General features: G+C 35.0%; 1 protein-coding gene across 1 annotated transcript in view; it reads right to left on the reverse strand.

Moving 5' to 3' along the window:
- The window catches only part of LOC115450262 (zwei Ig domain protein zig-8), a 71,786-nt gene that overhangs the window by 17,922 nt on the left and 37,758 nt on the right, over positions 1–16,106 (reverse strand). Inside the window, exons 3-4 of the mRNA XM_030178263.2 lie at positions 10,802–11,010; positions 6,218–6,428 (exon numbers count right to left, since the gene is read on the reverse strand). Of these exons, the coding sequence (XP_030034123.1) occupies positions 6,218–6,428; positions 10,802–11,010 (420 nt within the window). The remainder of the gene's footprint in view (positions 1–6,217; positions 6,429–10,801; positions 11,011–16,106) is intronic.

Consider the following 16,106-nt stretch of genomic DNA (forward strand, 5'->3'; position numbering starts at 1 on the left):
CAATGACTATTCTCGTTTCTATTAATATTTTGTAGGGTCTAGCATGTACCATTGTCAGGATCTATATAGTTTTATTCGGTTTACTTGCATAAGGTTATTCATAAGAGGCATTCGCGTACATTATTATATCACCATATTTGTGAGGTTTAATATTCAAGTTCGATCTGTATTTGCGCATTGTATAATAACTGTTAAAATGCAAACATTATATCAAAGAATACTTGACTGGCGGTAGTATATATCCGCCCGGATAGTAACCAACGTACACAAGGTGTTTTAACCCGCTACAGTGGCTCAGGTAAGTGTGTTGCGTTCCGGGATCAGCTTATATATATCCGGTTCCAACAGGCCGGTATTATTGCGTCAACTGTCGAGGGATAATCATCTCTCGTCAGTCGAAATTTTATTAGGCCTTACTACTATTTAAAATACGTGAAATTGCGTTTTTAAGCTTTATAATGAGCAACTCCTATAACACGATTATATAAATCTCATTGACTATAAGTATGCGTGACACAAATATAGTCGTTATTGTTTTTTTCATAAATAACAATATTGTATATACATGTGCAAATCATATGTTTGTCTTATGTGAAAAACGGAATCGATATTCCCGAACATTGCAACGTCCGCAGTTTGCTGTGCTGCGGGTAGTTACAAATCAAATACTCCCAGGTAGTGCGTTATGCCGGTGCTCGGTATAACTCGAAGTCTATTTCTGTATATCTTTCTTTAAGTGCGATTGATCCTGCCAAATGTTTCTTAACGTCGGGTGCCATCCACCAGTTTCGCTGTATTATTGAAGTCTGGAATTTGTGGCCGATATGGCGACAGGATCGTATCCTATCATATCATGTGAAGGAATACACTCGGCGAAAAATGGGTGTACTAGTTGCGCATTTGCCTACCTCTCAGGAGGTAAAAAGCGTGAGTATGTGTGTGTATAAAGTGTACCATATATCATTCGTTTAGAATAGTCAGTACGCGAAGGTTTAGTCTCACTTATGACAATGAGGTGTATTCGGTCGTCTTATTTCTAACGAGTAGCATATCCAACGTCTTGAAGCGTGCGCTGGGTCCATAAAACCTAGTAAAACCGGCTTTAATGTTTTTCAAGCTGGAACAAGACTACGTGCACAACTACTTAGCGGCGAAAACATTTTTACTTTTTGTACTAGTTCCTGTTCTAAAGAAATTTGATGTATGAGAGACGGTTTGGACTTCCCTGCACTATTAAGTATCAATCAGTATAATTAATAAAATTTGTAACTTTACATCAGCATTGCAATCAAATCACATTAAATCCCCGATATCAAGTTCACTGAACTACATAATAGGCTATGTGTAGTTAACTTTATTTGCTTGACATATCTTCATTTCAATCTGTCATTATCAAACTGATATGATAGAAAGAGACAGTCAAGGCGCACGACACAAAGTCTAATCCCGATTTAGTCATGCGTATTTTTTAATTAAAAAGTATTTTTTTCTAATGTCAAACTACCAGTGGAGAAGGATTCATAAAAGCAGATTCCTAACGTATGTAGAATCTTATTATCATTAGAACGATTTGCACACCGGATTTATACGTATTGGTGCCTCCATATGTGTCAGATTTCCTTTCAGAAAATTTCACATTTCGCCACTGCAGACTACATAAATTATCATTACAGACAGGTCATCACAGATTCAATAGATCACCACAAAATAGGTATGTAAAATACGTAGGTAAAAGAATGAAAACTTATAATAATCTCATTTTTGTCAAAATTAAATAGGCCGCATTTTCAATGTTTAGAATTGCTATGCAAAGTCTTTTCAATTAATTTACTTCAATATTGATATTTTCTTACAATAACTATTAGTTTTCTTATAAAAGCTGTTTACATATTTAACAATTTCAACGAGATGTTTTGAACCTCCATCACTCAGGTTTAGAAGCCCAATAAAATTCTAGTACAAACCTTCGACACTAATAAAGAACTCCAAATCAATCCGATTGTGACGACCGAATGAACCGATTCAATACTCGAACTGCGACCTTATCCCGCCACGTTTTGACAAAAGACACCCACTTTACCCAAACTTTTTGTTCATTAGTTCAAACAGACAAAAGTTGAACATTCCCCAAAAGAAATTTCGAGACAGCTGTTCCTTAAAAGGTTTCATGCAATTCACTGAGGCGAGAACCTTGAAAGGGATATCCCTGCCTATATTTATTTCGCGCCTTTGTAACAAAATTCTCTGTCGGTAAAGTTGTAAACTATTTTCGTTCACAGCGGCTTGTTTTCGTTCCCTTTCCTACATCTATTTGATGTATTGATCAAGTATCTGAATAGACTATTGCCTCTTTACTATTTTAACTTGTTAATGAAGTATTTAATTATCAATTCTTGTATATAGTTTGCATTAATCCTTCAATCTTGAATGAATTTTCTAGTCAGGCCACTCATTATCAACGCATTGATATAGAGGTCACATTGAAAACAACTTGGGATGTTGTGAGCTCTAAAAATCAATATGCAAATGACGACCCATAATGGAATAATTTATTTGAATTTGAAATAAGATTTCATATCAATAGTAAGGCTGTGACAAGGCGGTTTGTTTCATTCATAAGTGATTTGGAATTTATGTATAAAGTATAAGAACAGTAAGAGTGTATGCCCCTGCGTCAATCATGTCTTATAATTTCTTATAATCAGTACATAATTTACTGTAGTTATTTGAAATTCAATACATATTTTTCTCGTCTTATTTTAATAATAATAATAATATCAGCCCTGTATTATATACTGTCCCACTGCTGAGCACGGGCCTCCTCTACTACTGAGACGCATTAGGCCTTAGTCCACCACGCTGGCCTAGTGCGGATTAGTAGACTTCACACACCTTCGAAATTCCTATAGGGAACTTCTCAGATGTGCAGGTTCTCTCACGATGTTTTCCTTCACCGTTAAAGCGAAGGATAAATTCACAAAGAATACACACATGATTTTAGAAAAGTCAGAGGTGTGTGCCCTTGGGATTTGAACCTGCGGACATTCGTCTTGGCAGTCCGTTCCACAACCAACTAGGCTATCGCCGCTTTATTTTACGTACGTTTTTGCGTCTTATTTTACGCCTTATTATTTTTATTGTCGGGTACTTAATAGCTTTTAACTTCATGACTAGAACTTCACCGATTGTAGGCTAATTTTATAATTAGATATGATATTTCTACCACGTAGCCGCTATGCGCCAGGCTGGCCTTGTCTATTTTATTTTAGTGGTTTGGGAACATTAGAGTCAATAATGTTGTAAAACAGAGAAACCGCTTTGGTCTAATGGGATCTTAATACTTCGAAGTAATATCTAAAATTTGTGTGTTTATTGTCGGTTAATGGTTAATGTATTTCTATGATTTTATCGCCAAATATATTTGCATGAAGTTCGACCACTAACCTGTCCAGGATTAAAATGTAAATCTCGAAAAAACAGCTACGAAATAAAACAACAGTATACAAAATCCAGAACTTTGTATTTTCTGGAGTATGCCAAAAAATAACTCAGCAAATACAAAACAATTATGCAAATACTAAGGAAGTCTTCAAAACAAACATGAAAAAGAAAATAAATATTTAATCTCAAATTAGTACATACACATTGGTCCAAAACACACAATAAGTAGGTGCGTGTTTACCGTCACAGTGAGAATTGTAAACATAGCCATGTTCCAACAATCTCACAGGGTTGAAGTGCTCTATTTAACTTTGCCTTTCGAACTGCGAAACTTTCCTTTCAATTCCGCCAACGCGGTCTTTCTTTGACATGGCCGAACATTGAAATAAGTTATTTGTACTGAATTCCTTTCAGGTGCTTTGGACATAGCCCAAATGGCTGTTTCGCTTGTATCGGCTGTTTACGTCAGTGACACTTTGAAAGAAATCTGTATTTGCGGTTGGTAATCGTTGGTTTACTTTGAAGTATTTAAGTCTGAGGAAGGGTTTCCCTTTCATTCTGTCATTGGTAAAATATTTTCGGTCATCCGTACTTCGTATTACGTAGCGTAAACCGGTTTCAAATAGGCCGGCATAATTGTATCGACTGGCAAGGGGTTTTCAGTCGATATATTTGGACCCAACTTTACAAACCATGCAATTGGATCACTTTGTCGAGCCCACACAAGTAAAGACGTCAATGGACATTTGTGATAAATTAAAAAAAAACTTTTACTTCACTAGATGAAAAATCAAAAGCGAAGGTCTGATACAATATTCTACTTACCGTAAAAATGTCGTGCTTCATACCCTAGTTATTTATAATCGATCATTTATATTCTAAGACTTAATGAAAATACTGTCTAGATACCAAGAGGTTTTTATAGATTTATACATAAATTTTATGATGAAAAACACTTTTCAAAACATTCACAAGCTATTATAATTCGAATGCTAATAGTTTATTCTACTCTCTATTCGATTGAAATCTTGTTTGAAAGCACTAAAACATTTTGAAGGCATAATTATATGACTCATGCATCCTTAAAAGACAGTATCCTGCAATTGTTGTCCTGAAGTACAACTCCTTAGTACAACTATGTACTTATATACTATTTACCAAGACCTAAAAAAGGTCTCATGGTGTGATAGCAAGTCTGTAATGTATGGGTCATGTCAAATTTTACTCTTATCAACTAACGCGTCGTTATCGAATGGAAAACACCCTAGTTTGTTGACCTGGTTATTGAACTGACCTGAACAGTTTTAAAAATCGAATATGCTGCTTTTAGTTTAATAATGTTGTCATTCAGAATGATCTAGTTATTAGATTCATAGATATCGAGTTACTACTAAATGAAACTATAAACCATTCTTAAAAATACCACTTTACAATAAGTTACTCGAACTGTAGACTAAATGTATAATATAAGAATCTTAGATTCGAACAAAATAAATATAAATAATGAGTAATTTTAATTTTACACGCGCTCATGCCCCATTTTTACTCTAAGACAATTCGTCGCAGCGGCATCATCACACTTTTATTGCGAAATACACGTACAAACACGCCACATACTACAAAATTATCATAAAACCAAAACGGTAAAAAGGCATTTTTTGTGAAATATTCGTTATTTATAAAAGATTTTTGGCACAATGTTAACAGAGAGACGAGTGTGGTTTCATTCATTATGGCAATGTCAAATGACTACACAATGCTGGATTTAAAATAAACATACATTATATAAGGGAAGAAATTGTTTACATATACTATGTAAAATAATAAATATAATACGCCACAGAAGTATAAAAAACGGGTATACCCTTTTCAATAAACATTTTATTACCCACAAGCAACGCTAAATATACAACCGACGCTCACGATCGGCCCCACATAAAAAATGTAATGTACAAAAACATATTATTTTTAACTGACTACGGCCTGAACATTTTGGCTGGAGTTTTATAATCGAACATATTATGAACCACTTAACTTTGCAGATAAAAATATGATCTTCTATTATTGATTATATATATTTTTTTTTTAATTTAATCGTCCGTGACTAATTAAGTTGCAAAACGATTCTAAAATTAAATAATCAGGCAGCCTCTGTGGCAAAAATATTTTATAAAATGATTTAATGTTCACTATTTTACCTAGGTTGGCCTTTGTTATTTTGCCTTTACTATCAATATTACCCGTCAAAATGTTATTATTTTAAGCGCTGCACAGACTCTGCCAATTACTACGCTAGACACACGAAACAAAATTATCGCAACGAGCTGTTACTACTTCATTTTCAGTTATTACGAAACTGACCGTGGTTTCGACTAAATTGATGAGCCAATCAACAGTAAACTAATCATCCGTTAATTGGTTAGCTTAATCAGTTGCAATAACTCAGTCTGTGGCATGAATATGGTGCTTAGGTCATGAAATTGTATACCCTTACTAATACCAGTGTATACTACAGAACGACAGTTCCTCCATAGCAAACAGAACATGTTCAAACATATGCTTATCAGTTTTTCAATAAAATAATCAGGAGTTAATAGTACTTTAATATTATATTTCGATTTTTTATATACCGATGGTAAAAAAGATGCCATAGGTCCTACTTCGTTCCGATGACGGTGTTCCGGAGCCAATGAGTATATCCAGCAAGGTAGAATATATCATGGCTATAGCGCCCAATTATAATTTTCTAATAAATCCATACACGAGTAATACCCACCTACAATGTTGAGATAGACAGCGTGTCCGATGGGCGGCGTGGTGGAGATCTGACACTCGTACTGGCCGGAGTCGCGGCGCTGCGGGCTGCGTATGCGCAGCGCCCATTCCTCGGAGCGCGGCTTGTGCTGCGCCTCGAACCGCTGGTCTGACGTATACGTATACCGCCCCACCGTCAGCAGATGGATATCGCGGTGGCGCACCCATGACACCTGGTAGACAAGTCGTAACATTACAAAATATATCTCAAAGAAGGAGTAGGATATCTTATACTAAAATGGAATTTGTACAAGAAATATTAAGTGGTAGAAGGTATCTAAGAGAGAGAGAGAGAGAGAGAGAGTAAATTTCTAAGGCCTTTTGCGAAACAACGATTACCTATCACATTAGTGAAAGTTGTCCGTAACTAGAAAGGTAAATGTCTACGCGTAATAAAATTAATTACCATGCTGGCTTTATAGATCGCTTCGTCTAACCACGAGCATTTCGTGTAGGTTACTGTGTTCGCTATGTTTTCGAGACAAAAGACATCCAAGATCCTATAGACGTGGCCATTAATTTAATGGCCCATTTGTAATTGGATACACTAGCCGAAATTTACGATCTAGACATTTGTAACGCAAACCATAACAATGTTACTAGTTGTTTTGTAAATTAAGAAAATAAATATGTTGGGGTATTGGATTGGTGTCTCTTTGCTGTAACAATTTTACAATTTTCGATGCGAGGTATCGTTTATTGATACTGAAATCATAATGCCAACTGATAATGTCCTACATGAGTACGATTAATAGGAAATGTATTAAATGTAAAATTTGCGGCTTTATAATAAAAAGAAAAATGATCCAACAAGTATCGAGGCTTCCACCGTAAATGTTAATGTCACTTGATCTTCCTATTATAGTTTTCTATTTATTAAAAATCTTATTAGAACTCAAACCTTTGTACTCACTACATCGAAAGGTACGACGTACTGTTACGGGGACCTTTTAAAAACACTTTTTAAAAAAGACTTTTATTGAATCACATGAATATAGAGAGGTCCGAGGGCAACCGTCGCGTGAGAATAACAAATACAGACTGATGGGCCCGAGGTCCCATCAAGTATATATATTCCTTATAAATGCTGACGGTGACAGCATTAGTGCTGTTACAGCCAGAACTCTTACAGAATAGGGTTATAACAGTACGTAAAAAATGACCTTTCATCAGACGACCTAAAGCCTAAACGTTTTGTAAGCACTGAATAAACATCTTCATATTCACTAACATTTCGAATACGAAGTGACAAGGTCCCCACTTAATCATGACGATATCATTGTCAACTATCTATGGGATTGGGACGTCTAACTTATTTGAAAAGGGTTCGACTGCGAAACGTTAAGCATCTTCCATCTCTTTCACACGTATACACTTAGAAACGATTAGAAATATTAATTAAAATCATACAAATTTCCTCATTGTATCGTGTTGCAGTATTTAGATAAATTAGTGGTCGAGTACGTATTTCACAGCAAAAGACAAACGAGCAAGAGCGATATCTAATTCTATGAAATATCAAAAGATTTGTAAGTGCATTGCCATCCTTTAAGAAATAGATACATACTTTTTAATTTAAATAGGCTGGCTTCGATGACGATACTACATTATCTCAGACGGGAAAAGACAATTTTGCATACCGTATGTTAAACGATATAATTAATTGCCCAAATCCTTCAACCTCCCTTAATGCCTATTTAATTGGTTAAGGGCTGGTAGCACCTCCAGGATTTTTTTGTGGATTGTTATAAGATAAAGGTCAAGTCGAATTGTTGCTATGGTATTAAATAGCTACAGTTTATTGAAAAATTATCTCTTTGCTTCACAAATTGTAGTTTCAAATTGCACTTCTTATAATTTTATTGTTATATTAGCAATGATTTAGAATCATAAATATGTTTACAACGCGATTCAACTAAACATAAATAGGATTTTACAGCAAAACGTTTCACTGTATTCTATAAAAATAGATTTGGTAAAAGCTCAGATAAGCTGGTTTAAAATATTGAGAATTATATTAAATTAAATCCAATTCTCTTTTAGTCTGATAGCTTCGCTTAAGAAAAAGCTTATAATAATGAAATGGATAATAGTAACTTTTAAACTTGATCCAATGTTATACTTCGAAATATTTGAAAATAAATATCAGAATTTCTGACGCCTACAAGGTAAATAATTGTAAAAGAAAACGTTTTATCTACCCCTTTTGTCTAACTACACCGAGGGCTTATAGAATTGGCGAGTTTGAGATTTCGGTTGGGATATGTTATTCTTTATTTTATTTTTAGCAATGCTTGGTCATTTATCGTATAACAGGATAGAAACAACCTCATTCACGAGCTTCACTTGTAGCTTCTATATAATGTATACCTTTGTATTTTACGTAGTTTACACACTGGCCCTGTAAGATAATGTTGAATGCCTTCGTAAATTCCGTAGTTTTTTTTTATATATTACATGTTATACAATTTTAATAATAATATAAAAAGTACTACATCGAGCGCACATTTTTATGGAATTACTACAAGAAATATAAAAATTATAACTGTGTTTTGTAAATTTCATCACATACTTGAGAATGGCAATGAAATAATGCAGAAAGTGTACATAAAGCATATTTATAGAACTAAAGAAAATAAAAAATAATAATACGTTGGGTTACATGAAGAATAAACATCTAACGGCTTTTTAAAAATCAAGCCTTTAGATTGTAAATCGATCTATCTACTTAACATCCCTTGTGTCCAATTCACGCCTTTATAGCATCGTCGTAAAAAAATAAAATACAAGGCCTTGATAAATACAGTACATCCATCTATTAGACTGGTGGTCGTTAACAAAACTACAAGCCAGCAGCCGCGTCGGTCATTGAAGGTAAACTTCGAGGTCTCCGGGGAAATATATCCGAAAAAACCGAAAGTGTGAAAATAGTTGCCTATCTAGCAAATGGTGGAAAAGCGGAATATTGGCCACGTTTTGGCAACTTTTGATTTTGGCTTGAGATAAAAATAAAAATTCTAAAAAATGATTATTAAATATTACAATTAAAATTATTATTATATTTTTTTAGATTGCTATTATGGTGCGTATTAAGAGTTATTTATTTGTTTTATGATAGTACCATGTTTATAAAGGCACTACGGTATGACCAAACAATATCTTTATGCAAAATGTTCAATCTCAATTAGTAATAACGTCAACGCTATAGAATGATACTCTTGTGGTAACTTTCAAATCATACGAAACCGCACTTTGACAATATTAATAATACGTACAAGCTTTATTTATTATAAAAATGTTTGGCTATGTTCCTAAAGTCAAGCCTATTTTTTTAAAGCTTTGAATGACGAGACGAGTTTGCCATTCGCCTGATGATAAGCGATACGACATATAAACAGTAGAAACACCATCTCACACCTTGAAGTACAAAGTATTGTTTGGGTTTTATCTGCGCTCGCCAACCTGAGACTTGAAATGTTAAGTCTTATTATGTCCAGTAGTTACACTGGCTACAATGTCCTTCAAAACGGAACAACAGTGCCTACACACTGCTGTTTGTCGGTGGTAATAAACATTGCGGTGGTACCTACCCAGGCGAAATGAGATATGAGGCAAGCATATATGAGAAAGTTCCACCAGTAGTAAGCCTGTTAGTATCAGTTTATCTTTAATTAATGACAATAATATAGAAAATTTTAATCAAATCAATTGCGCTGTCTATTTAATCGTCTATAAAAAATAGTTTACCAAAATTCCGTTCGTAATATTTTTAAATAAGGTACTGTAAAAAATATTACAATTTCCATACAAACTTATATTGGTGACAGAGAACACCTGTTACAAAATTGAACCTGTTTATCTAAACAGATAAAGTCTAACCCGACGATATTGGAGCTGTGAATCGTAGAATTTGGAAATGTGAATTCGACTAAACTTCACACTTATGCCAATAGAACGAGTAGACGTATTTACTTCCTTTTTATTGCTTTGAATGACGAGACGAGCTTACTGTTCGCCGGCTGGTAAACGATACGATCGCCCATAAACAATAGAAACACCATCCAATACCTTGAATTACAAAGTATTGTAATTCCACTGCGCTCGCCATCCTGAGACGTGAGATGTTAAGTCTCATTATGTCCAGTAGTTACACTGGCTACAATGTCCTTCAAACCGGAAGACAACAGTGACTACACACTGATACTTGGTGGCAGAAATAGACAATGTGGTGGTACCTACCAAGCGCACTCTCACATATAAAAGACCTAATACCAGTAATTAACAATACACGATATTTCAGATTTGAATTTTAAATTGCAGACAATTGTTAAAATCATATTAACATAGCTAACTAGTTTATTTTATTCTAGAATTTGACTTAATGAAACCTATCTTATATTCATACAAGACGGTTATAACCCAGTTCGATTAAATTAGTAAATAATTTAACTGACATCCTAGACGATTATGTCGCAAGATTTAGTTACTGTTTTAAAATATATTATACTAAGAGAAAAATCAAAGCATTCAATAAAAATACACTTACTGTTCTATTTTGAAGATTTTTCACTTTGCAGAATAATGTGACTGGATGACCGACCAATCCTGTAACGTTGTCAGGCGTACTGGGATCGAAGTAAGGCGCTCCCGGCGTCTGTGGCCAATCTTCTAGAAATTCAGTGCGAAATCTTCTCGACGATTCTGATACAGTACTTTGGTCTCGCGGCTTACTGTTACTGCTGTCTTGACGGCAAACTGTGGAAAAATAATCCTTTGAATTTTTTATACTATCACGTTTTCAGTTGCTTCTGCTTAATGTTGTCCTTCAATGTTTAACATAATTATGAAAGATGATATTGACTATTTACTGTAGATAAAGAAATTCTATCCCCATCCTATTTCAAGATGAGGGGTCGACGTGATAAACTAATTGTTAAACCATGTTCAGGAAAAATCTGTCTTAGGTTTTTAAGACAGGATCCCTACTTAGTCAATAATAAGTTCTACTGCTAGAAGAAATATGTTTATATTACTGTCATTAATTAATTTGTCTTCAACAGATTTTGAAAGTTAAATAATAAAATTTTCACCAACAAGTATTAAAGATGAAATATGTGCTCCGTGCTTAATTACCAGTGCTTCAATAATAAATTCGCGCAATGGCCTTAATAGCAGGTCATTACTATTGGATATGACCTACCCAGTGATATTAAAGAATAGGCTTCAAGGAAAGTTCCATTACCCAGTTCCAAAGAACCCAATTTCAGTGTTTGAACAAATATTGGCACGATCGACAAATATTTGTTTTCGGTCTAGACAAACATCTTAAATAATATTGAGTTGGAACTCTGTAAATCTCGTACCGTACCGACTGTTATATCTGCGCTTGACTATTTCATCATTTTGATAAATGTATGCTGGAGCGATTCGACATAATTTTGTGTACATAAAAGCCTTCCGTAGCAATTTAACTATCAATGCAATCTACAATTTGTCAGTTAATTTCGATATCATGACATTGCTAAGTCTCGGAGTATCTAAACTTTATAAGTCGAGACTGGTGCCTCTAAGAGTTCGATTTAACGGCGAAGATCGTCACTTGGGTTCTTGTTTTAACTCTTTGTTCATTATATATCCTATACGCCGGCGTATACTTCTTGTTTTTCGCTCATATGACATTGCATCATCGGTCTCTTTTCTTAAGGTAATATAATAATATCAGCCCTTTATTATATACTGTCCCACTGCTGGGCAAGGACCTCCACTACCATCGAAAAGGATTAGGCATTAGTCCACCATGCTAGCCTAGTGCGGATTGGCAGACTTCAAGTACCCCCCAAATTCTTTAAGAATTTCTCAGGTATGCAGGTTTCCCGACGATGGTTTCCTTCACCGTTAAAGCAAGCGATAATTCACAAAGTATACACACATTACTTTAGAAAAGTTAGAGGTGCGTGCCTTTTGGTTTTGAACCTGCAGACATTCGTCTCGGCAGTCCGTTACACTCTTAACCAGGCTATTATAGCTTTATTCTTGTATTCTAGTAACAACGTCGAAAATAGTAATAGTTCCATTACTAATCTGATCAATGAGTGCCTAAGCCCAGAATAAGATTATTCTTCTTTTATTATACTATCATATTTCTCTGAATTTTATTTCTCGTGTTTAGACCTCTAATGAAGAAGTGTGCAATTTTATAATTTGAATTTACCGCAATTATAGAATATCTAGAAAGACCGTTGAACTTAAAATAGCGCTCGAAAACATCTCAATTAATAATCATACCTACAGGAAAGACAACTATTCGTGTAATTTTCAAAGACTTAACTCAACTTCTCCAACAATGTGCAGATTCAATGAGGATATTAGGAAAACGTCACGTCACGAAGTTGAATTATGATGCCGTCAGATAATTTTAAATTTTCTGTCACAATTTTCTATACGATAGCCTATGTACACTTCCCATCTACGTCATTTTTAATGATGACAACAATATTGTTTTGGAGAAGACATCGGTCGATTTTAATGTCACATTAAATAATCCACAAAAAATACTCTTAAATATAAATACATCTCTATGCGGCGCCTCTGAAACTTTGGTCATAAGCCTTAATTTTCATCGAGCAAAGGAACAAAACACGCAAAATCAGCCAAAGAACTCAGAAATTAACTCGAACCGCTTCGCTTTTGTTGCGAAAACGTAATCGTAAATCACGAGTTTGTGAATATTCAGACAGCGAGCCCGATACAATAAACAAACGATAAGTTGATTAATTTACTAAAGGAATTGGCACACGGTAGGGTTACTGGTTGAAATTCGCCCTTTTTTGGAAATGCTTCACCACAAAATTTTAATCTTGGGCAATAAATAATACAACTTTGATAATTTTATGCGGCGATAGCGATATTGGTTTTGTGAGTTTGGGCTGATTTTTTTATTGTTTTGTTTTATTTTATTATTTGGAAAGGACCTGAAATAGTATGTTGGAAAAAATAAAAAAAATTATATAGAAGTAGAGAAATCACACATTATAGAGCTTTAAAATGTATACCTTTTTGTACCTTCATGTGCGGTTATAGTTTATTAATAAACTTCAGTTCACAAAGTGCACAGTTACGAATTCAACTTTATGATGTAAATATTACAGTTGAAATATGAATGTAACTGAGAGCTAAATATTAGAGTTAGCTCATACGTAATGTTTGTTTGGACATCCCGTGAAACTATGAGGGACAGAACTACTTCAGCACCTGGGGACAAATGCTTGTCCGTTACGGAAGTCTAAACCGGTATATAATTTTTCTCAACTTTACCCATCAAAATTAACTCTAACGTTATTGCAAATTATAGTTACACTCATTTTAGTTCTAGAATTCTAAATTGCCAATCTGTTTTCTCTTTAAATTCATCAAGGAAACATGATGAATCATGCCTTTTGCCAGAACATAAAGTATTCTACATATTAGATTCTCAAGAAGGTTAATTAAGAAAAAATTATCTCCAAAATTGTATCCGATCAAACGTCAAAAATCAAAGCGTCCATAACAGTTTTCCGTGTCATTTCATGATTCGAAATTGACACCCTTGTCGACTTTTAATAAATGATGCCATTGGTGAGATTAGGAATTAATCGCATTATCGCCCTCAAGAGGTCACAAAAGAAATGGAGTGTAAAATGGAACGTCCTCAATGAAGACTTAAATCTTGATTGTCAGGTGAAGCTTGATTGAGTGTTAAATAAATGATTACACGGTCGCTTTGTGCTGTCGATGAAAATGTTCTGCGTGAAGTATCAAGGGGTTGCATTCATACTTTATTGGGTTTTTGATTAGCACTAAAGTTGAGGGTTGAAGTTGGCATAGTCAGGACAGGTATAATATTAATCAGTGTTGGATGAATAGTTGTATATTCTAGTAGGTGATCAGTTCTATTAAGACGCTATTTTCTACGCCTTCAAATTACTGGAAGAATATGGATGCGCTGCCAAAGTGTAAGGAACATGGACGAAGTTAAGGGTGTTTCCTGTTCAGGGTTCCAGAAATTCACTAACCATACGAAATAGGGCAGCAAGCTTCACGTTGGTTTTCTTTAAAACTGCGATACCGTCATCGTATCGATCAGTTCGTGATATTGACAAATATGTTTACATCAGGCCTATTACAATTCCAACCTTAAACCGTAAGAATACCTGACAGATGACAAACGACGTTATCGTTGTTATGTTGAATACTGAATCTTAAAAAATAATGTTCTCATTCATCATATTTAAGGCAGTAGCAAAAATCCGAGTCGAATACACGTTCCTCAAGCCATTAAGACATAAAAACACACTCAAAGAGTTCACATTGATCACCTTAAACGTGAAATATTATGAGGCCTTAAATCAAATTCACAATATATGATGTCAGGTACCACGTTCACACATTACTTTGAGAGTGAAATCACATTTTACGCAAGGCTTGTTAGATTTCTCAGTAATGCTTTTGCAAAGACGTTTTTCAATAAGCTATGTTCGCATCGAGTTATTTGAATGTTACTCAAGAGGTATTTTTTGGTATTATTGAAGGTATTTTTATTAAACAACCTTGTAATACTAGGTCAGATTAGATTAGATTTGCCATCACATTATTATATTACAATTGAAATACAATAATGAAATACAATACAATTGAATCTATTATCACAGGCGACAATACGCTGTCCCATGACTCGGTCGTCAGAATTGTGTCGGCCTGTCTTTACACCGGCTATCACGTGAACGCGTTTCAGAACACAAACAGTAGAAAGTAATTCATAATAATAATTTCAGCCCTGTATTATATGCTGTCCCACTGTTGGGCACGGGCCTCCTCTACTACTTAGAGGGAATAGGCTTTAGTCCACCATGCTGGCCTAGTGTGGGTTCGTAGACTTCACACACCCTCGAAAATTCCTAATAGAGAATTTCTCAGGTATGCAGGTTTCCTCACGATATTTTCCTTCACAGTTAAAGCAAGCGATAATTCACAAAGAATACACACATAATTTTTTTAGAAAAGACAGAGGTGTGTGCCCTCGGGATTTGAATCTGCGGACATTCGTCTTGGCAGTCCATTCCACAACCAACTAGGCTATCGCCGCTAAAAAAAAGTAATCCATAATAATCATTAACTTATATATCTCAACACGTAGTGTTTAGTACCTTAACACATTTATATGAAAATAGTTTTTGAGATTTGTAGGTTAGAAAATAATTAAGTTTTAAATCGTATTGATTGCACTGTGACTATGGCTGTATTGTAATCGGAAACTTTGCAATTAAATACTTACTATAGCAAACAACGTAAACCAATTAGTGGGTCGCAAAAGCAGGTCACTAATTTTATTAACGTATCTGTGATCTACAAATATTTGTTCCTGGTCCGTTTTGTAGAGAGTATATTCTGGAAAAGACTTTATTAGCGTTCAGACCTTTTAGTTACATACTAACCGTAATAAACATTTTATACATCTATAATATTTCTGCCAAGCAACAGTGTGTAGTTACTGTTGTATTCCAGCTTGAATAACGGTAGCTAGTGTAACTACTGGACATGATAATATATTTTTTTTTTGAGGATCTCCCGTGTTTATCACCGGGGGTACCCTGCTAATGGTGTACAAGCGATACCACGGCTTAGCAACCACGGCAGTCCTATGTTGGGTTGGCGGGCCCTACCGCAATCACTGCAGGCGCCAGCGGAAGGTTCGCTGGCAGCATGCAACTACTCGGTCTTAGGGCCCGGGAAGAAGATGGGAGGGGATAGAGGGAAGGTAGAGAAGAGGAAGGAGTAGGAGCTATTACAATGGTTGGAAGGGAAAGGGAGTGGAA

Source organism: Manduca sexta, chromosome 24 (assembly GCF_014839805.1).
Source record: "Manduca sexta isolate Smith_Timp_Sample1 chromosome 24, JHU_Msex_v1.0, whole genome shotgun sequence".
Taxonomy (NCBI): Eukaryota; Metazoa; Arthropoda; class Insecta; order Lepidoptera; family Sphingidae; genus Manduca; species Manduca sexta.